The sequence below is a fragment of the Strix aluco genome, chromosome 7 (genome assembly GCF_031877795.1).
Source record: "Strix aluco isolate bStrAlu1 chromosome 7, bStrAlu1.hap1, whole genome shotgun sequence".
Taxonomy (NCBI): domain Eukaryota; kingdom Metazoa; phylum Chordata; class Aves; order Strigiformes; family Strigidae; genus Strix; species Strix aluco.
In genome coordinates, this window is record NC_133937.1 from 27,964,859 (window position 1) to 27,986,978 (window position 22,120).

The window sequence follows — 22,120 nt, forward strand, 5'->3', positions numbered from 1 at the left end:
AGACAAGGTAACATGGAAAAGACCTCCGAGAGAGAATCGCATGCAGGTATAGCACTGGAAGGCTAAGAGGATGCTGAGAAAGGGAAGAAAGTGAATCTCTCAAGGCAGTGAACAGGAAAAACCTGCACGTTCCATTGGCCTCATAAACCAACAGTGCCCAAAAAGTAAAAAACCCAACAGGACACAGCAACTAAAACCTCCGCTGTTTGGGAAGAATTTCACTTCAACAAGCAGTATTTTTATCAAGAACTGGTTACAGTGATAAGGAAGAGAGAAGTCCTCTGAGAACTAGTGGGCGCAGGCAGCTTTGGACTAGCAAGGTTTGATCTCTCCCTCCTGTTATCCCTGCTCCTTTGGCCATTTGGGAGCAGGGGCAAAGAATTTAACCAACCTGCAGAGAACTGTCTATCCATAGTCAATATTACAGAAATATTGACTTCTTTTCTTCCTGACATGTTTCATCAGACATTAAAAAACAATGAAAATTTTGTAGTCTGCAAAATCATAAGATTTGCATCTAAAACGGACAGAACAGTGGAAATTATCCTTAAAGACGTATGTCTACCCCAGAAGGGTGGCGGTCTACGTACAGAGAAACCCACCACAAGGGAGAGGGAATGTTTTACCCCAATCTGTTTTCTCCTGAGCTCTCTGCTCCACACACAGGGGATCACAGCCACTTTTGACATAACACTTGCCAACACACAGAAGTTCAGTTCCGAGGAATGATGAAGTCACCGAGTAGCCTGCTAATTTTTGGGCACTTTCCCAGCACCCCAGGCAAAGATAATAGTAATAATAGTTATTCAGACCAGTGAGTCAAGCTGGATCATGGCACCTGGAAGGAAAGCCACACAGGGTGTCCTGATGGGGGGGAAGGGGAGAGCAGAAAATAGATCATAAGTCCCAAATAGGTACTCCATTTACTCATCTAACACTACCTTCTGATTCACATCAGGTCCCTCACTTCACTCTACCTGCAGGCCACCAGCCATGTGAGCTCCAGGTACATCACATCTTGTTCACTCTGGAATAGACCTAGCTCACAGTCTCCAGCTCTGCTAATTAAAAGGGTCAAAAAAAAGCCAGGCTGAGCCTTTCCTACCCATGAGCTGCTGGTACTCCTAGCACAACTGCCATATGGAGCTCCTCAACTCAGACCTGCAGGCAGGATCACACTGGACAACCCACTTGATGACCCAAGCAGGGGGAATCCAGCTCCTTCTCCCATGGTATCAATGAGGGACCAATACAGGAACAAAGATCCTTGCCACTGAATCCATGACATGTCCAGACCCTCCCCATCAGTGCTGGCCTTTGTATAACCAGCAGCTTGTAATAAAGAAAAATAAAGCCATGGAGATGCCTGATCACATCTGAGTGGCTCCTGAGCAGTAAGCAGGAGCAGCTAAGACACAAGGAACAGAGCTTGACCCTAGCAGCAAAAGTTTTTTCTTCAAAGCATGCTGACATTTTACAACAGGTCACTTGTGACAAGCACACTGACCTTCTGGGAGCCCTGCTGAAAGCCAACACTGCAGGCCTCAATCCCTTATGATTCAACAATGCCAGTGCCCCGAGGAGGTGAGCAACCATATCCATGCAGCAGAGAGATACCTACAAGAGCAATCTCTCAAGACATTCAGAGATGTCATTAAGAAACAGCCTGGGGAGGAACTGGGACAGTATGCAGGCATCTCAGATGACTAAAATCAGCAATGCACCTCACTAACTGCAAAGAGACAGGGAAGTCACTTGTAAAGCAAGAGCATTTTACCTTCCTCCATGCTGTACAAAGCTGAAAAACACACAAAGCCCAACCACAACAGGAGTAGAGTAGTGCTGGAAGAGGAAATCTGTACTGATGTATCCATCCCTGTCCTTGGAATAACACAGGCACAATTAGAGACCTCAGAAATGACCTCAAGCATATAAACATCTAGTGAGATAATGCACATCAGTAACTACTCAGTCCTCTACAGAAGAGCAAGTGGTCAGGGAGGGGGGTGGGGGATCCCATTCATTTGGCTTCTAATGAATGTTTGCCATCACCCAGGTCCTTCAAAGCTGTGAACAGGTGAAGGTGCTAATTCCCTCTCACCTCCCTGAGAGCAGGAGCAAGCACAACTGGGAGGCAGAGGCTCCCTGCAGGGCTTCTAAAGGAGTCAGACAGTTGGGTAAACAGTAAGCGATCTGCCTAATGATAACCTGGAAACAGAAAGAGGGGAAAATGCCTTGTTTAAGCTCCTCAATGGATGGTTAAAGGAGGCACATCAACAGTGGGTATTTTTAAACAGAGAATGCTTTTCTCGTTTGGGATCATTTCACATTTAATTCAGACAATCAAAACTTCAGACTAAATGCCAGAGAAGCTACCCCATAAATATATCAACTTCAACAACTGAGAAAAGCGACTTTCAGACTATTTAAAACTTAGCAGGGGCTGGAAAAGGGATTTGGATTTTGTTACCAGCTTTTTCTCTTCAGAATGATTAACTGACACCTTCAACCATTAACTGCAATGTCCTAATCCACCCAGCTTCACCACAGCATTGCTCAGCCAATGTATGACCCCTGTTGCACCAAGGGTCTTTCCAACAAACCCAGACTTGACCTTCCTGACATTGTTCTTGTTAAAAGAAAAGGGAAGGGGGAAACCAAGAAGATTTAACATTTTTGAAGTATTATCAAGCACAAATAAACTTTTAAAAAGACATCAGTATGGAGAAAGAATAGGAAATTAACCTGGAAAGTCAAAAGCTGTAAGAGCAGCAATAGCTTGTATTAAGATTACACCACACAAGAGGCACGTGGTTATTGATCCAACTTTCTGTTTATTCTTTCACATGCTGCCATCCAGGGCCCCCAGGCAACTGGGTGGTGTTGTGCTACCCAATTGCTGACAGGGATGCAGAGGAAGGCACTGCAGATTCCTTCCCTAGTAGCAATTTCCAAGGCAGGGAGAGAGCTGGCTGGGTTCCTATCAAATAGCACCGGATCCAAGATGTTAATCTCTTCCCACGTGCAGAGCCCTACAAACCTTCCAGTGAGGTATTGATCTCTTCAGAAGTTTCATGCACAGGGATCATAGCAAAGGATATGCAAAGCCACTTTCTTTCTTTTACTTTCTTGAGTCAAGGCCACAAAAGTTATGCTTATATCATGAAAGACATCTGCTCCAGGGAATGAGTCCTGGCATCTAGGCCAAGCAGAGCAGGGGCTACTCACATTTAGCCCTCTCCACAAGCCCACAATGTCTAAAACTTGCCTTCATCTCTCCAGGCTCTACCGTGGCCCTGAAAGACCACCATTAAAAGGAAAGGGAGTCACGTTAAAATGTCAGCAATACCTAGGTCACCACCCACCAGAGAAACACATTATTAATCTGATGCCAGTATGTGTCGCATGGCCTTGAGGCATGGCATGAAGGTGTTTACAGATGTTGGACGTAGAAAGGCTTTTTGGTATTACAGAGCCGTGTAAGGCACCAACCTCTGCACTCTCCCAAACTATCCACAGGCAATGAAGAGAACTAAACCCAAAGTCACGTTTATATTCATTTCACAAGAAAATAGTTATTTCACATTTAAAAAAGAGCACAGAACCAAACTAACAGTGATCAGTGGATCAGATCCAGGGAACGAAATTCTTTGACAGTGCAGGTTCACCCTCAGTGAGTTACTCCAGCCGACGCCAGATGAAAGGCTGCAGCACACGCATCTGCAGCACAATGCAATCTAGGAAACGAAAAAGAGTCCAAGACTTTTGGACCTGTGGGCTAGTTCAGTCATCTAAAAGAAAGAGACACACAAGGACATGGATGACTATTATTTTTGACTGAATTACTCCAATGCCTGTTTGTGAGTCAAGACCCTATCATGCTGCATACTGTGTAGCCAGAGACTGCGGGTAAGTGGGACAAAAAGGCAGACACAACGCTAGTCACCCAACAAACCATTTAGTGATTTTAGTTTGTGATTTTCTGGTTAAGAACTGGACACAGAGGGACATGGAACTGTTGTGCAGAAGACAAAATTAGAAAAGGCGCATGGAGAGAAGGGTGAAGAGGAGGAAATAGATTTGCCACCAGAAGCATTAAAGAGAGCTTCTTGGAACAGTTTAGGTTACTGTTATTAAAATGTAGCGACAATGATCACAAAGGAAGTACAGATGTGTTTCTGTAGGAAAACACAGGAAATAAGTTCTTTCTAAACTGTAAATACAGGATTTAAATCCCTGTTTTCTGCTTATTTTCCAACAAATAAGAAATTAACTGGGTCAATTTCTTCTAGCAATTGGGAAGGTCTTGTTACCAGTTATTTTGTGTATCTTTGAGCTTGGCAGACATACTTCTCTGATGCTGAACTGCCACCACCTTTCAGGTGAGATAACATCCTGCAGTGCTGTCAGCCACAATTCACAACAGCAGCTTGCAAAAGCTAAAGGAGCCTTTCCCGCCTGGAAGCGGTGAATGAGTAATAGACTGAACACACAGGTCCATTTGGCAACCTGAGAGGACACGAGATCTAAAACTTCCACTCCTATGAATTGGGCACAAGATGCTTAACACCAGGGTAGGTGAGAGCTCAGCTTTACATCTACAAATCAGCATCTCTCAGCAACATAGTGCCCTCTAGCCTTAAACTGGGTTATGGTTTAAGCCTTCCAGGAAAAAGCTCAGTGATATGAAATACAAAGCTTTATGCCCAATCTCCAGACTTATCTTTCAGGCAACCCATTCAAATGCTGACCAGCTCTGAAAATATCTGGCAGACATGCAAGGCCGGAAAACACAGTATATTCAGAGTGATTTCACACCAGGCGCACCACCCCCTCAGGCTTTTCTTTACCAAAGCTGGATGATTTACCTTCTCTATACACAAAATCCAACTTTCTGTGTATTAAAATAGAGGTTGTATTTTGAGGAAACAGTTAAAGGATTTGGTGCAACTAAAACCCAGAAACAGACCGAGAGGGAAGAAAAGATGCCTTCTCTACTTAGGTGGATGGGCAAAAACTACTCCACTGTATGCTGCAAACTCTTGCAGGCAAAGGCACTTCCACATGACACCCTGCAATACCGGAGTCTGGGCAGGCTGTTAAAAATCCTCCTCTGATGCCACTCTGTTGGCAGTGAGGTGTGAAACGAGGATAGCAAAGGAGAGATGAAAGAGATCCCAAACACTGAGTCTGCCTTGATAACCATGCAAACCAGCTCCCCCCTCAAAAAAGGTCTTAATGTAATTTAGGGGAGAAAACGAGTGAAGATGCATTCAGCACCTCCAGCTCACCGACCCTGGAAGCAGCAGAGCCTTGCTCCGCACCCCACTATGCACTCTGTAGTGCCGTGGCCAGGATGGGGACAAACCGGAGAGCCGAGAGACCTGTCCCATCCTGCACTGGACCTTGCTGAGCAAGAAGGAAAGATCCACCTTCAGAAGGAAAGGAAACTTCAAGATGATACCAACAACCAAATTGTAAAAGCCAACAGCCAGAGGGGATGAAAAAGGGCGAGGAAAAAGAGCGGCGTTTCCACAGTCAGCTAGTAGCTGCGGGTCCCGCTGTCCCCTGGCACCCCGAGGGCGCCTCACCTGTGTCCCCCACAGGGGCGAACGGGGAGGGCGGGTCAGCAGCCGGGGCTGCCCCGGGGCCAGGGCTGCCTCAGGGCCGGGGCCTCGGCCAAGGTCAGGCGGGGGACGGCTCCCCGAGGCAGCACCTCCCGCCCGCCGGGGCGGGCACCGCGCTCCGGGCACCGCGCTCCGGGCACCGGCCCGGCCCCTCCCGGCCCGCCGCCCGCACACGTGCGCCGCCCCCCACAGGCAGGCAGCCGGCCCGGGGGCTCGGCCGGGCCCCCCTCCCGCCACTCACATAGTGCTTCGAGGGGTTCCTCCGCTTCTCCACGTCCACCACGTTGGCGTCCAGCACACTGTAGGACAGCATCTTCGCGCACCCCGCCGCGGGGCTCTGCCGCTCCCTCCCGGCGCTGGCAGCACCCTCCGCCCCGCTGCCCGGCGCGGCGGGCGGGCGGGAGGATGCCCCGGTGCCGGCTCCGCCCCGTGCCGCGGCAGCGGCTCCCCCCTCACGGCGGCGGCAGCCGGGCTGCGCGGCCAGTGCGGCGGCAGCGGCGGGAGGGGCGGGGCTCGGTCCCGGCCCCGCCCCCAGGCGGCCCCGGGGGGCGCCGGCGGGATGGGACGGGACGGGACGGGACGGGAGGGGACCGGGAGCCGCCGCCCCCGTGTGGCGGGGGGCGCGGCCTGCCCTGAGATGGCGGCCGCCCGCGGCCCCCTTACACCCCGCGGGGCGGTGGCGGAGGCCGGGGCGACCTCTCCATCCCCTCCCTCCCGGAGCCGCCCCCACACCCGGCCCGGCCTCAGGGATACCCCGGGGGAAGGGACCGCCCGGGGCAGAGGAAGGGCGGGATGCCCCCAGCGCCCTCCATCGCTGCAGAGAGCGTCCGAAATATCCTCCCCGAGCGGCCGGCCGAGGTCCCGCCGGAAACCCACGAGCGAGCGGCGCCGAGCCCGCAGCCCACCGGGCTCCAGCCGGGAGCTCAAGGCCGGCCACCGCCCGGGGAGGCCCGCGCTGCCCGGGCCCGCGGGGCCGCGGGAGGATGGGAGCTGGAGGAAGGTGGCACAAGGCTCTCTGCCGCGGGGATTTTAGAGCGATAAACCCGTGTCGGCCCTTTGTATGTACATATAGAGATGGACGAGCATCGTCTTCCCCAGTCACACTTCGAGTTTGCCCTAGAAATTCCAGGGTTTTTTTCAATAATGCATCTTTACTTTGCATACAATTATTTGAAAGTTACATCAGAAATGGGAACTTACACGTGATCTTCCAGCCTTCAGCTCGTTTCATGACATTCATTAGTTATTCACCAAATTAACTGAAGTCACTAAGATCTCTCGTTCCTCTGAAGCCTCTTCAACAGCAGCGATGCAGATTTTCCAGTAAACTTAGAGTGCTGTGACAGCTCCAGACCTGCAAGCCTAGGAGCGCGGGAAGGTTCCAGCTCCTGGCAAAAAAAAGCCCCATATTTACAGTGAGAATGGTCAATCCCAATGTGATTTCATTATACGCGCTATAGGCACAGTTTCTGAATCACAACTTATACAAGCGTTATTAGCCCTGAAACAACAATCATGAGATAGACACCAGAGTCACAAAGCCTGAAGGCTGATGTTTGAAAGTGGTTGGTTTCAAATCATAGCTGGTTTCAAACCATAGCTGGTTTCCACAAGCAGCTTAAAAAAAGAAGGAAAACCAGGAGCAGCGCCATCAGCACACAGCTACCAGATGCTGCCAGGTGGGAACCAGGTACCTGCTGCATAATGCCAGGGAAAGATGCTGAGACAGCCTCCTCCTCCCTGCTCAGCTACTACACACAGTTTACCAAAACTAGTGAACTGACATAAAATGCTAAAATCCCGGCGTCCCACCCTAGGAAGTGCGCAGGTAAACATGAGACCAACTTTTGGTAACAGGGAAGGCAACAGAGAGAAACAGCTGATGTGCCCACCTCTTTGTCACTTTTCAGGCTTGTCTTTCCTCCTTCAGAGCACCCTCTTCCCGCCTCTCATTTGAGGGACTTCCCACCTCTAATCCTCATGCATGACACAAGGCAGCAGAGCAATTATTTACATTAAAAACCTTTACTGTTTAGACTGGCCAAGAAGTCCCTGGTGTGCAGAGCAAACAAAGAAGATTCTTTCTTGAAAATGTAAATATTCAAATAACCCATTGATAAAAATATGCCTGGCGTGGCCAGTCTTTTGGCTCTTGGATGCCTCATCCCTGTGAGCCCTTATCAATACACATCACACATTTCATCCCCTTCTTCTATCACCCTGTCCAAAAAAGAACAAAGGATCCCCTCCATCGTTAAAAACACTCAGGGTTTGTTTTAAATCAGCTTTCAAAACATGTCATTGTGAGGGAAAGAGACAAAATACCTCATTCTCCAAACACTCTGCCCCATCCTTCCTGACATTCTTACTAATTGGTGTTTTTTAACTGATATTCTTCTCATCCGCTTTTGCAAGGAAGGAGCTATTTTCAGTCAAACCTGGTACTTTGGGGTTTGTGCTCCCTTGCAGTCTACCCCATACTTTCACGACATCTGGTCCACTCTTCATCTTTCTTCTATCCAAGACAACTTGATTCTCCACTGCTCTAGACAACCTTCTCCAGCTGCAAAGCCCACCCAGCCCTTCTACAGCTCTGGCTCCCCTCCTCCTGCATTGTCTGATGGTTTTGTGCTCACCGCCACCTTCTGCTCTCATTGTTTGTTTGCTGCATCCATCCATCTACATAGGAAAAATGTATGTTGCTAGGGGCATGGATTGTTCTTTTAAAATATGTACAACACCCAGTCTAGTGGGAGCCCAATCCCAGACTATTGCAAGACTGGCAGAAAAATAACTGAAATCCCTTATTATGCTGCAGGCTTGGGAAAATCTGCTCCTCTCTTAGGCAGCAGCTGGGAAAATGAAGCTGACGGTGCTTCCCAGCCTTGTGCTGGAGAGCCAGGCTCTGGCTGCTGGGACTGAACGAAAGAAAGACTGAGTACGCAGTGAAGAGCACAGCAGGCTTGTTGGGTGACCAACCCCACGTGCAGAAGAACCTGTACCTGATGAGGACCATGAACACACAGGCTGAGGCACTGCAAATTTGTAGGAAAATAACTAACTCTAGGGATTTTAATCCTAAATCTCATAATATTTATATTTTTTTAAAGTTTCCATTACTGAAGTCCTATCATTACATGGGAATATCACTGCTATTATTAACAATTTTGATACATATCTTAGTATCAATATTAACAGTTGATTTAGTAATTCACCTTTACGGACTCACGCTTCCAATACAATTCACCTGAGGAACACCCTAGGAAATTCAGACTTCTGAAGGCTGAGATAAACCAGCTATTTTAAAAAGCTTTTTTCTACTCATTTGCTGGGTGGGTATTTGGGCAAAGATTTTTTTTTTCTTTTTTTGACCAAACAGGTAATCACATTAGCCTCACAGACCTAATACAGCTACAGCCCAGCAGCGTAGACTCTGCTCCAATTACAGCAAAAGCTGATGCGTGACAGAATGTGTGTGTGTGACAGTCTCAGAGCTAGAGCATGACTTGAGTTTTCATATTTCAAGAGGACTTTGTGATGCTGGCAAATTTTTTGTAAATAAGCATTTGAGTTGTAAATTGAAAACACTTGGATCGTGAAATCAGTGAGAAAGTAAAACAAGGGACAGGCTTTTCTGTGCTTCATTAGAGCCATTTCTAATGCCTCTTATTAATTCATGGCATATCACTGTAGATAAGTAAAATCCCCTGAATATTAACCATACTATTGTCTAACAGTCCTGTCTATTGTGTCTGGAGTTGTTGTTAAAGATGACTTTTCTTTCTTGTTTTTGCTTTTTTGTCTTCTGGCTGGGCAGCCAGGTCGAACACAACGTTTTCCTGTCCCACTAGCAAGGAGAGGCTCTAACGGTGCTCAGCACCCTGGGGGGAAGCAAAGTGCCCAGTGAGCTCAGCCCCTTGGGGGAAGGGGAACGTTGCAGTGCTGTGCATGACAGATTAGCCACACAACTCATTACTGGCAGCTGGAGTTGCATGCATAATCTACTAGACATGGTACTAGAGATGTGCCCCTTAGGGTTTTTTTGGCTCTGATGTGCCACAGCACAACACAGCCTTTGTTACACTCCCATCTCAGCTTCTGTACTTACAAAACCTCAGCTTCTTAAAAAGGCTGCTTTCCATGCAGTCCTTCCACTTCAGGGTTTCAGCATACACGTCCTTTGATAGGATCGACAAGAATAGTAGAGCCTGTCTGGAATTCAAATCTCAAACTCTGAAATCACAAAGCACGATGCAATCTTTTTTTCCTATTTTTTAAAAGCCAATTGCATTTCATCTTGGGAGATTACTGCTCTTCAAATCAAATTCACTTTGGAAAGAAATAGGCTCAGCTAACATGGTAGAAAGGAGCCAAAGAAACCAGTGGCAATCCTGGCAGAGCAGCCCCCCCAGCATAGTAGAGTGACCCTTCCCCTCCCAGCCTCCTCACCAGAGAGTGGTGCTTTATCAGCCCCTGTGTGCAATCTAGTATAATGGAAAAACCAAAATAATCATTCCCCCTGCTAGCAGTGTACATGCTTTCCCAACAGCATAACAGCTTTTACTTACATTATGAAAGAGCTGCTTCACCCTCTTGACTTAAATTATAAATTATACTTTTCTCGAAGCAGCTATCTTACAATTTAACCCTCTCACGACTAACGTTATTTTTCAGTTCTCTCTTACCACTTGTGGATGAAGGATTTCTAACCGCAGTGTGTGCACTGCATGCTCTGTTTAGAGTAGTAGCAGCAAATTGCAGACTTTTTCATCCATGTATGCCTTGTACTTTTCCATTGTTATGATGGCTTTGTAGATATCTGCTGACATGGTTAAAAAAAATAAAATAAAGCAAGCCCAAACCACACTTTATGTAGTATATACATGTCAGAGTCATGTTTGAGACAGCTGAAGTTTATCAAACTGATCACAGGTTTGGATTGGGATTCCCTAGGTTTCTTTGTGAATGCTATCCCTAACTTCAGTCACTCTCACTGTTCTCAAAACAGCACTTTTTGAGACTGGCTTCTGCCTCATAATCTGCAAAAAATTTGTCAATCCATTATTGAAAATGCAGGCTTGTTACAAATAAAGTCAGTCTAGGAAGAAGTAGTCTTTCTTTGTATGTTACCTCTAAGTATATACATGGACATCAAGTCCTCTGTATTAACAGATTAAAAATTTCCACCAAGTGCTTTTAAATCTTGAATTTCCTTGTTTGCTATTTTTACTTATTCAACCCCTTCTAAAACCAAACAGTAATTTTATTTGGCTGCACATCCCCTAGAGAAAGTAGAAGAGTTTATCTGGCAATATCCAAACCAGAAAATATTTGACTGATGGACTGTGAATTATAAAAATGTATTAGTAAAAACTTATGAAAAGTTAAGTCATGGAACTGCAGTTAGACCATAGATGACAAAAGCACAAGCTTGACACTAAGGAGAAATCTGTAACATGCAGTCTCTACCACTCAGCAGCAGAGTGCATTTTTTTTTTTTTCCAGTTACATTTATGCAAAAGCAAAGCAGTTTTCTGAACAGAAAGACTTCTTTAGGAGGAGCACTTTTGGACCTCTTCAGCAGCAACATCATCCCACAGGTAGACACAAACAGTATTTTTTCCCCAGTCATTCCCAGGTTAGACTTTGTAGGGCAGTGGTGTAATGCCTCAGTCTTTAATAGTAAGACCAGTTGTTCTCTGGGTACCCAGCCCCTGAGCTGGAAGACAGGGACAGGGAGCAGAACAAAGCCCCATAACCCAAGGGGAAATTGTTAGTGACCTTCTACACCACTTAGACACACACAGGTCTATGGGGATGGATGGGACTCACCCAAGGGCACTGAGAGAGCTGGCGCAAGTGCTCACCAAGCCACTTGCAATCATTTATCAGCAGTCCTGGCTAACCAGGGACGCCCCAGGTCACTGGAAGTTAGCAAATGTGACGGCCATCTACAAGAAGGGCTGGAAGGAAGATCCAGAGAATGACAGGCCTGTCAGTCTGACCTCAGTGCTGGGGAAGGTTATGGAGCAGATCATCTTGAGTGCCATCACGCAGCATGTACAGGACAACCCGGTGAGATCAGGCCCAGTCAGCATGGGTTTATGAAAGGCAGGTCCTGCTTGACTAACCTGATCTTCTATGGCAAGGTGACCTGCTTAGTGGATGAGGGAAAGGCTGTGGATGTTGTCTATCTAGACTTTAGTAAAGCCTTTGACACCATTTCCCACAGCATTCTTGTGGAGAAACTGGCTGCTCATGGCTTGGACAGGCATATGCCTCACTGAGTAAAAAACTGCCTGGGTGGCCAGGCCCAAAGAAATGAAGTTAAATCCAGTTGGCAGCTAGTCATGACTGGTGTTCCCCTGGGCTCAGTATTTGGGCCAGTTCTGTTCAATATCTCTATCAATGATCTGGATGAGGGGATTGAGTGCACCCTCGGTAAGTTTGCAGATGACACCAAGTTGGGCGGGAGCGTTGATCTGCTTGAGTGCAGGAAGGCTCTACAGAGGGATCTTGACAGGCTGGAGCGATGGGCCGAGGCCAAATGTATGAGGTTCAACAAGGCCAAGTGCTGGGTCCTGCACTTGGGTCACAACAACCCCATGCAACACTACAGGCTTGGGGAAGAGTGGCTGGAAAGCTGCCTGGTGGAAAAGGACCTGGGGGTGTTGGTTGACAGCGGCTGAATATGAGCCATCAGTGTGCCCAGGTGGCCAAGAAGGTCAATAGCATCCTGGCTTGTATCAGAAATAGGGTGGCCAGCAGGACTAGGGAAGTGATTGTCACCCTGTACTTGGCACTGGTGAGGCTGCACCTCAAATACTGCGTTCAGTTTTGAACCCCTCACTACAAGAAAGACATCAAGGTGCTGAAGCATGTCCAGGGAGGGAGTTGGTGAAGGGTCTAGAGAACAAGTCTTATGAGGAGTAACTGAGGGAACTGGGGTTGTTTAGCCTGGAGAAAAGGAGGGTCAGGGTAGAAACCTTATCACTCTCTACAATTACCTGAAAGGAGGTTGTAGCGAGGTGGGTGTCAGTCTCTTCTCCGAAGGAACAAGGGATAGGACAAGAAGAGACAGCCTGAAGTTGTGCCAGGGGAGGTTTAGATTGGATATCAGAAAAAACATCTTCCGAAAGGGTTGTCAAGCATTGGAACAGGCTGCCCAGGGAAGTGGTTGAGTCACCATTTCTGGAGGTATTTAAAAGATGTGTAGATGTGGTGCTGAGGGACATGGTTCAGTGGTGGACTTGGCAGTGGTTGGTTAACAGCTGGACTTGATGATCTTAAACGTCTTTTCCAACCTAAATGGCTCTATGATTCTATGAGAACCAAATGCCCTGTAGGGTGTTTACAGCTTGGAAAAAGGAATGAGATCATCCCAAACCAGAAAATGTCTTGTGGAAAGTAGAGCTATAGTTTCTCTAGCAGGGCCTGGTATGTAATAACGGCCACATAATTCCAGGTATCTATTTGGATCCAGGCATGTGTTAAGCTATGGCTGTGCAGCACCAGGGATGCAACCCTAAAGACCGTTTCCTTGATGGGTGTCATTCTCAACCACTGGTCTAGTGACTGAGGCACACAGAGACCACCTGTGAGACAAGGGCAGGTTCTCCATCACAACTGTTTCCATCAGTTAGGAACGGCATCTGGGTAAATAACAATTACATGGCCCTGAACATCTTGATCCTCAAAGGCAGTTTGGTGGTCAGCTCTTACTTTAGCATCTAACTTCGAGCATCTAAGGCATTGGGATTTTAAAAAAAGACAAAATACCTTGCAGAACAGAGGAACTGTTAAAGGTTAGTATAAGGAAAGCAGAGGAAGAGCATATAAATGTTACTGTGCTCTATATAAATTTGTCCAGCTGTTTATGATAAGTGTTCTCCTACTCCATTTTTTCCTGCTCTCATTTCCTCCCCTGATTTCTAATTGCAGAAAATAAAATAGTACAAGTCCTTGCTTTCACTACATGCAACACCTGCTGCAGTTCTAAAGCAGATGTCTAAAGCATCATTTGGCAATTATTTCTTTAGCCTTTTTCAGGGGGACTAATTTCAAACATCTTTGTGCTAAATCCTCCTCCCTCAGCTTCCTCTGTATTTCTCATCCTTTCTTACGTTCAGAGTTCCAACAAAAACTCTTCTCTGTATCAGTATGCTCCTGTTATGTTTGTCCTGGATCACTGTACTCACAGAAAGACAAAGAAGGAGACTATAACTACTTTGAACCAGGAATTAAGTTCAAGAGATTTTACTGGGGAAAAGACAAGAAGGTGAGGGAAGAAAAGAATGAGAGAATATTAGTCAGCAGTGTAAGTTTCAGAACAGCAGCTGGCTTGTAGTAGCTCTGGGTTTTTTTGTGGACATTACAACATAGAAGAGTTTTACATGCATGTAAGGACAACTCCTACGCTCTCAATGTGAATGACTTAAATTTTGGCCATATGAGAAAACCCCAACTCCAAGCACCCTTTTCATTTCCCTAGCACCTTTGTACCTGGCCAAGAAAAGCACGTTAGAACCAGGTAGGCCTGCAGGGCTTGCACAGCTCTATTGTTGGGGAAGACATCTGAGGGCACCAATTCCTCCCTCCTATTTCCAAATACCAGTGTAATATTCGGATGAGGTCTCCACTCCTGGGAGGAGCCATGCACTTCCCAGGTCAACAACAAACTTGGCACATGATTCATTTAATCACATTGGCTGTTACACAGTGACATACATTCGCTATTTATCTTACCTTGTTCACAGCAGAGATGGGATGACTTTCCAGTCTGCTTTACTTTTAACTTGGGGAAATTAAAAAGAACAAAGGAGTGCATGTCTCATCCTAAATCTTCTATGGAAGCAGTGGCTTAGCTGCAGCCACTTCTCCAGTTTTCAAGCAAGATGAACAGATGTTTTGGCCTTTACATGCTTGTAGATTCACAGCTTGTTCATCACAAGCTAAGGTGGCAGAGAGCTCCACTTCTAGCTTGTAGGGAAGGAGCATTCATTCTTCCAATCAATAATGAAAAGCAAGCTAAAACAAGAGCTGTAGGACATGTTGTGCCAGGTTAATTGGCACTGCACTGTTCGGTGGTTCAACACTTACTGAAAATCATTCCTTTAGGTTATTTCTTTCACTAGCAAATTCCTGGTTATGTTATGCACAGGCAATCCTGTTAATCTGGGCTGGTTTCAACTTGTAAATTACTGTGACTAGAGTAGTATAGCCTCCACTGCACATTTAAAAGATATTAGTGGGAATGGGTTGGTGGCATCCCTAGCAATCAGTTACTCAACTTTGTACCCTCAGCAGATTTTAATGGTTTGATTTGCAGTTTCCCATCACAAATGTCTGCCTTGGTGTGATCTCTGTGAGCAAGCCTCAGGAAAAACAGTTCAGTCATTTCTTAAGAGCACTGCAGAACAAGTACTTCTTGTGGCAGCTGCAGTTACTGAAGTTACAAAACCAGGTTCCTTGGGGCTGTCTCATGTGTGCTTTCTCTAATGTTGTATGACGTGATTTTCTTCCTTCCCCTTAATGGAGGCACTAATTTGGGCTCCCCTCTTCTATCAGTGCATCCATCTTCTAAAAATGTGCAAGACCATAACAGCTCAGGGTCCTTCACCCCTCTTAACTAGCCAAAGTCACTTGGGGTGGTGGGACAGAAGTTGACAAATGCCCAGACACTTGGTATAGTCAGATCAGAGTATAATCCCAGTTTCTCAGAAAAAACAGGCTAAAAGGAGACACAAACTAAAAGTCCACATGAACTGTACAGATCATGTCTGCAATGAAATCTGCAAGGACATGAAAGTGGCAGGGAGGGGCAGATAGCTTCTGTCTGGGGTGTGACTTGTGCTTGCTCTGGTTTGGGCAAGACACAAGTGTTTTATTTTCTAATTATATTTATTTTGTACTTGGATACCTGCAAGAAAATCACCACTAGAATCTTTGAGGGTGCTACTGGGTCTTTGGGAGGGTGGGGTGGAAAAAGTGTTGTTTTCCTAAAATTACAGCTCTTTCCTGCTGGAAAACTGCATCAGGAAGAAAGCTCAAAGGTGAAGTGGATGATATCTGCCTTCTCTGGTGCCTAGACAAGGCGCGAAGCACAGCCTGCTGGAACCAAAGGGGCTGTGAACAGTGCCAGGTCAGTTAGGCAAGGGGATTATACTGAAGCTTTCAATTGCTAGATGCTGACAAGGATATTTGAGTTAGGAAAGAAAAAGGGAACAAAGGAGAAAGGAAAGAAGGTTTGACCAGGATCCACAGTGCAGAGATGAACCATGAGACTGTGAATAAAATGAAAGGCCCGAGAAATGAGAGTTAGAGGAGAGAGCGGAGAGCAGAAATAGATGAAAGAAATTAGGGGGAAAGCCTCTGTGCCTGACAGAGCATATTGCTGGGAATGAAACCCAAGATCTTTGGCTCAGCATTTCCCTGCTGCCAACAAACATCCACAAAAATGCTTCTGTAATGCTGGGGCTCGTAGAATATGGTAACTAATTATAACTATTCTTTTATCTTTGCGGCTGAACTTTTGTTTGCTCGCTAGCCTGTCAGGTTGGGGCAGGAGGTCTAGAGACTATGCTGAAAGACAGCAGTAAAGAATGTAGCGCCACAGTGACAGGAAGTTTCAAAATTCAGGTTGCCCATGGGATCTGAACTTGCTCCCTTCCCGTGTAGAGGTAAGTATAAAGATACAGATCTTTGCTAGGCACATCTTTTCCCCGCAGGATCAGCTTACTCCCAGAGTAAATCAAACTGCATTTCTTTGACAAGCAGATTTTCAGTACTTTTTCCTCATAATTCTCCATGTGGCTCCATGCCTCACTGGCTGCTCGTTGATGAATTCTCATTCTGAATAATGAATTATCACTGGAATATGCAAGTATGGACAGATCCACAAAAGTAACAGTTTTCAGTCATGTAGCCAATCTTTAAATTTTTCATTTATTATTTTGACAGAAAGCTTCATTTCCTGTGTAGCTTGTGTAAAATACATACCCTCATGGGTACAAATTTAATATCCAAAGATTTGAGAACAAGAACACTCAGAACTCATTTATCTTGATTTCTATTTTTAAGAAGTCATTTCAGAAATCATAAGAGGGAACAGGATTCCAGGATAAATATCTGATACAAATAACAACAAGGAGACCACCATTTCCTCATAGGACCTGGAGGGCAAAAGATAAGGCAGACAAAGCAATATACATGGAAAGAGAGGCAGAGAAAGATAAAGCTATTAGCAGCAGCGGGGCTTGGATTAGAACTAAATCCCACTCCAGCATCCATCCACTCACCCTCTCCTAGACAGCCGCAGAGTTCTCTCTAACAGCTCCCATTGACAGATCTCAAGAGCTTTTAATAACTCACATTAAGAACAATTGAGGTTTATACTCTACATAGGAAACTGTATTATCCCCAATTTACAAAAGAGGGAAACTGAGGCATGAAGCAACCTCATCTCTTCTCTCACCTAAGCAGGTGGAAAGGACCGAAGGTAGAGTTGTTCCTTCGTTTCCTCACCAGAAAAGCAATCACCTTGCATGTTCCTAGAAAAGAATATTTAAGATTCTTTGGTAATTTTTCTTCTCAGAAGCTGCATTTCTATGGAAATATACCCTTTTAAGGTAACATAAAAATGCTGACTGCTTTTAAAAACTCCAGTTTACTTACCTGCCTTTTACTGCCATAACTGTTTCTATGGAAACTGGAACTGGCCATGAAGCAGTCCTACAACATGAATTCTCACTTTAATGTAAAAGTGCCACCTTCAAAATCCTTTAATAAACCAGTAATAATTGTGTTGCCTAACGAGTTTTCAAATTAAACAAAACAAGAAAGCGCACTTTCACTGAAAGTTCTGCACAATATTTTGTAGGTGTGGTCTAAGTCTAAGAATTTTAACAGTGTGCATGATATGACTCTTTTGGTTAAGGATATGATCTTTAAACAGAGAGACAGTTTATTAGCAGTAAAAGCCCTAGTGTGTGTAGTTAGACTTACATAAAGGTGACTTATACCAATATGGGTATGTCTAGACTGCTGTCACAGAAGCATACTGTAGAGATACTGAGTAAATGGGTAAATCAGCCTACAGTGAGCTCTGTGCTCCCACAGCTAGCTGGGGTACTTCTGTGCAGGCATATGCACATGGTATTCCCTGTAGGTACAAAAGAGGGAATGCACTCAACCAGAGTAAGTGTTAGTCTGCGTTGGGTGGTTACCGGGGAAAAAATAAAGCATGCAAGCTTAAGGCACAACTATTCTGTAGTTATTCAGAATTAGAATCTGTGTAATTTAAATCAGGCACCTCCATTAATTTTACCTTAACCTTTCACTCTTGTAAAAACTGTAGGCTCCCTTGTGTTCATTCATACTACTTCCCTGAGTTAACTCAAGTGAGAAAAATTCCTTTTTCCTGTTCTTGGGGAGCAATCTGCAACAGAACACACCCTCCATCACAAGAACCCAGCATTGCCACCAAGGATTAACTTACAAACTTCCAAGGACAGGTTCTTTCCAGAGTGACTTATCTGTCTTTTCTGAGAAGTTCCTCCCACCTCACCTCTGAGGCATCACAGTTGATCAGTGCTTTTAAGTTGCATGTCTGCATCAACCTCCAATGCACAGAGAATAGGTAGCCAGGGGTTTTAGGCAGACTTTACACACAGAAACACATCTAAAACACAGGAAGTGCAAAGTTAAAAGCAACAGAACCCATTAGAAGCTGCATGTATGACTGACTACACAAGCTGCAAAGGACAAAAATGTCATCCTATTTTGGTATGAATTTATTTTAAAGAGACCCTACAGAGCAAGATGATCTCCAGACTATCTTTTCCTCCAATATTTAGCTAAGCAGAGCTCCTCCCAAAACTCATCCAGCCCCCACACTTGGCTGACATTCTCAGGAGAACCAGAGTCTGTCTGTCTTCTAAGAGAAATCACCTTTCCCACCAAACTAGCAGTGTTCTTTTAACCCTTTCCCAGCAAAATCAGCTTCTGCTAATACAGAACATTTCAAGAAAATGGTCAAGCCAGACTCTTAAATTAGATGCCATGCTCTTCCATATGGTCCAAGACATCATACACTTTCCTTTAAAAAAATCCTCAAACTCCAAGTTGGAGGCCAAGTAGGAGACTTGTCCATAATCAAACAGTAACATACACTTAACTCTTGAAATGAGTTTGATTTTAGGAATCAATATTCCAAATTACTCTTCCATAGATAGCCTTTTTTTTAAGCATCACTTCAAACTGATCAGTAATCAGAGCAGGAATCTGAAAAGCAAATCTCTCCTGTGGCCAACCAGATCTTTTTGTAGTCATAAAGTTGCAATTCCCCTCTGTACCACTTCACTCAGAATTTGGACTTCTTTCCCTGATTTCCAGAGACATTCATGGCAGGAGGAGGATGGGACAGGATGGGGACAGGACTTCTACAATTCTTTCTTAATCCTCTTCTATTTCCTTCGGCATGAGTACATCCTTTCAGCAGCTGTTCAGGCCCACATTAAGATCTGACTAGAAGTTACTCAACTCAAAACAGAGCAGCAATGCTAGAAGTAGGGCAGCCTGCAGGATAATCAACTGTTGACCCCTGCAGCAAGTAGGGAATTTACAGCAGAAGAGCGATTCATACATAGTTTTCCTCACTACAGGCAAATGCACCATCTCTAAGGCCAGAGTTTTCCACGGGCCTCTGAATACAAATGCCAAATATTTTGTCATGCCTTTCTTTTAGCCTATATCTCACTGCAGCCAGGGCTTGGAATGAGGTATATAATATAACAAACCAGAGACCTGGCACTCATGGGGCTACTCACTGGCTTTCCTCATGCTTATGGTTTATTTTTTCCTGCTATGTCAATCCTTGTAGGGCTTTACCACTACATCTGCCTCCTGGGAGTCTGCTATTTTAACTGTTACAGGGAAGGTGCAGAGGAAAGAGGAAGGATACATTCAATCCTTTCCACTCTTTTTAAGTTAAAGGTCTCACTTCTGTGCCATTGAACAGATTCATTAAGCAGACAAGCCCCTGCTGCAGCAAGCCCTCTCTAAGGAGAAATACTGAGCAGATTCAGGCTTTGAACTGTGGCACATAACAGAGTTGTGATTATTCCAGATCAAACACCTCGCATGGTAACCTTCTTTAGGCCAATGTTATTTCATCAATGTCTTGTGTTCCTCTGCAAGCACAGATATGGACAGTATTTTTCCCCAAAGATCACAAGGAATAGAAGACACAAAAGGCAACAGGGAGCATGGAGATTACAGTGAGTCTTGCTGTTTTTCTTATTTTCTTTTCCAAAGCATCTGATTTATGGTTTACCATTTGTGGTGTAGGAAGCAATTTAAAAATAAACACCAAAATGGTGTCTGATTTTGAGAATTCTGGCCTGAACAGCAACAAGCATCAGTAGCACACACAGTAGTCAGGGGAATGCAGACATGCTTAACAAGCAGTGGGCAAGGCTGCAGGATGGGGAAGGGATGCAGGACCCCATTCCTGAATATTACTTTTCAGAAAAAGGTGAGGACTGCTTTAATGCTGGGAAAGCTGTGCACATTCAGGAATACATATTTACAGACATGGGTACACCAACACTGCCAGGAAGGACAGGTAAATCTTTTGATTGTTTGCTTGCATGTTCTTTCTCTAGCTATTATAAAATACACATAAAAAGAAAGATCCACAGCTATTACCATATGGAAAGATCACAATATCAGTCTTTAAGCCAGAAAAACGAGTCTTGACATGACCACTGCTGTAAACAGCGCTCTTTAGCAGTGACTTTTCTTTAGGGCTCACTGGATTTAAGTGAGAGGATGGCCATGTCACACGTACTGCAGAAAAAGAGCCCAGGTGTTTTTTCAACTCCTCTGCTGTATTAGGATGTGCAGAATCAGTTTGATACAACTTTCACTAGGAGGAGCAAGGAAATCAGCAAGAATATTAAAACAAGTATTTGGACAACTTCTCTGGAGCTGGACAAGAACAGCATTTGGAGATTAAGAATGCTCTTGTTTTCCCCATCCAGATCACACCAGCTAATAGCAGCTTTTCAGGGTCACTCATCCTTTCCTTCTTCCCTCCTTTATCCTGAATGGACGAGAACAAATGTATCTTGTCTTCTCTCTTTAAAATACCATATAATATCCTTCCATAGTGCTGACAACATCACTGTTACTCTCTAGAAGTTCCATGACACGGTGCATCACCACTTCAGCCAGAGAGGGATTGTAGCTTTGCCGAACACAACTCAGGACATGAAGGAAATGGCAGCCTTTTTCAGCATCTGCAAAAGAAAAGGAAAATGCACCCAGGCGTGGAGGAAAGACTTCAGTCTAACTGCCTCTTTTTAACTACTATAATCCATATTAATCATGAAAAAACCCATAGTTGTCAAAAAGGAAGAATGCCCTAGGCACTAAAGCAGAGATGCATAGTATTCAGAAGGAAGAGATCCAGTCTGTGTCTACAGTTCTCCAATTATCAACAGTTCCCACTGACTTTTCTGGGAAGTGTCAGGGCTGTAACACTAATAAGGGTGAAAGATGATCAAGTCTTGCAAACTCTAATATACATGGCTCATTCAGTATGACCAGATGATGAGGTTAATAACTTAAGGGTACCTCCACTGTCCACCTATGCAAGCCATCCACTTGAAGAAACCAAATGAAAATCCTTTTGCTCATACCCAACTTCAAAAACATCTAGAACAGAAGGAAGGTCCGTGGCCAGGATGTGTAACTGCTTGCCCAATGCTGGCATCTTGTGGAAAACCTGCTGCAGTGCAACTTTCATTCACCTAACAATGCAATCCCATATCCACAGGCTACTCAGACAATTACAGGAGTAGAAAGTCACAGAACTTCAGTATTAAATTTTATCTCCTTTTAAGAGGAATGAACCCTGAAAACCTACAAGAGAACAGAAATATAAAAGTAATCCCCTTTCCTAGAGGGAAAGCCAGAGACAAAGCTCCTTAATGGCTGCACAGCTACTGTGTGCCTGGTAGAGCCATCATTTAAAGCTCAGATGTCCCTGTCAACATCTCCATCTCCAACAGACCCTGTACGCCCACTGATCATCAGTGCTGCAGGCTCCCAGTCTCCCCAGGTGCTGAACTCCACAACAGATTTCTTTCTCCTCTGTGGCTAACAATGGAAATCTAGCATAAATGAAACACATTAGCACAAATGACTTTCCTCCTCTTCAGCCCTCAGCTCACATGATGAAAGGTAAGTTTTATAAGGGTACTGAGAAATTGCCATGGGCCAGGAAGGTCCTTGTATTTTGTTGTTGCTGCCTTTGTCTTTATTTTTGTTGAACTCTAGAATCAGCTGAGTCCCAGAACTGCCTTAGAAGTTGCTGAGAAAAGTCACTGGTAGAGGAGGCAACGCTGAGTACTGGTAAATAAATAGCTCAGCCTAATTCCTATTAGGCTGTGAATCAAAGATATTTCTTTAGAAGTCAGATTTTGACTGGT

The 22,120-nt window shown here is 45.1% G+C and overlaps 2 protein-coding genes across 5 annotated transcripts in view; both read right to left on the bottom strand.

The window, feature by feature from the left end:
- SH3PXD2A (SH3 and PX domains 2A) overlaps positions 1-5,969 on the bottom strand; it is a 258,575-nt gene extending 252,606 nt beyond the window's left edge. For all 3 annotated transcript variants that reach the window (XM_074831206.1, XM_074831207.1, XM_074831205.1), the window contains exon 1: positions 5,869-5,969. In XM_074831206.1, the coding sequence (XP_074687307.1) occupies positions 5,869-5,940 (72 nt within the window). In that variant the 5' untranslated portion in view covers positions 5,941-5,969. The remainder of the gene's footprint in view (positions 1-5,868) is intronic.
- A 10,581-nt stretch (positions 5,970-16,550) lies between these two features.
- The window catches only part of STN1 (STN1 subunit of CST complex), a 46,149-nt gene continuing 40,579 nt past the window's right edge, over positions 16,551-22,120 (bottom strand). For both annotated transcript variants that reach the window (XM_074831213.1, XM_074831214.1), the window contains exon 10: positions 16,551-20,926. In XM_074831213.1, the coding sequence (XP_074687314.1) occupies positions 20,769-20,926 (158 nt within the window). In that variant the 3' untranslated portion in view covers positions 16,551-20,768. The remainder of the gene's footprint in view (positions 20,927-22,120) is intronic.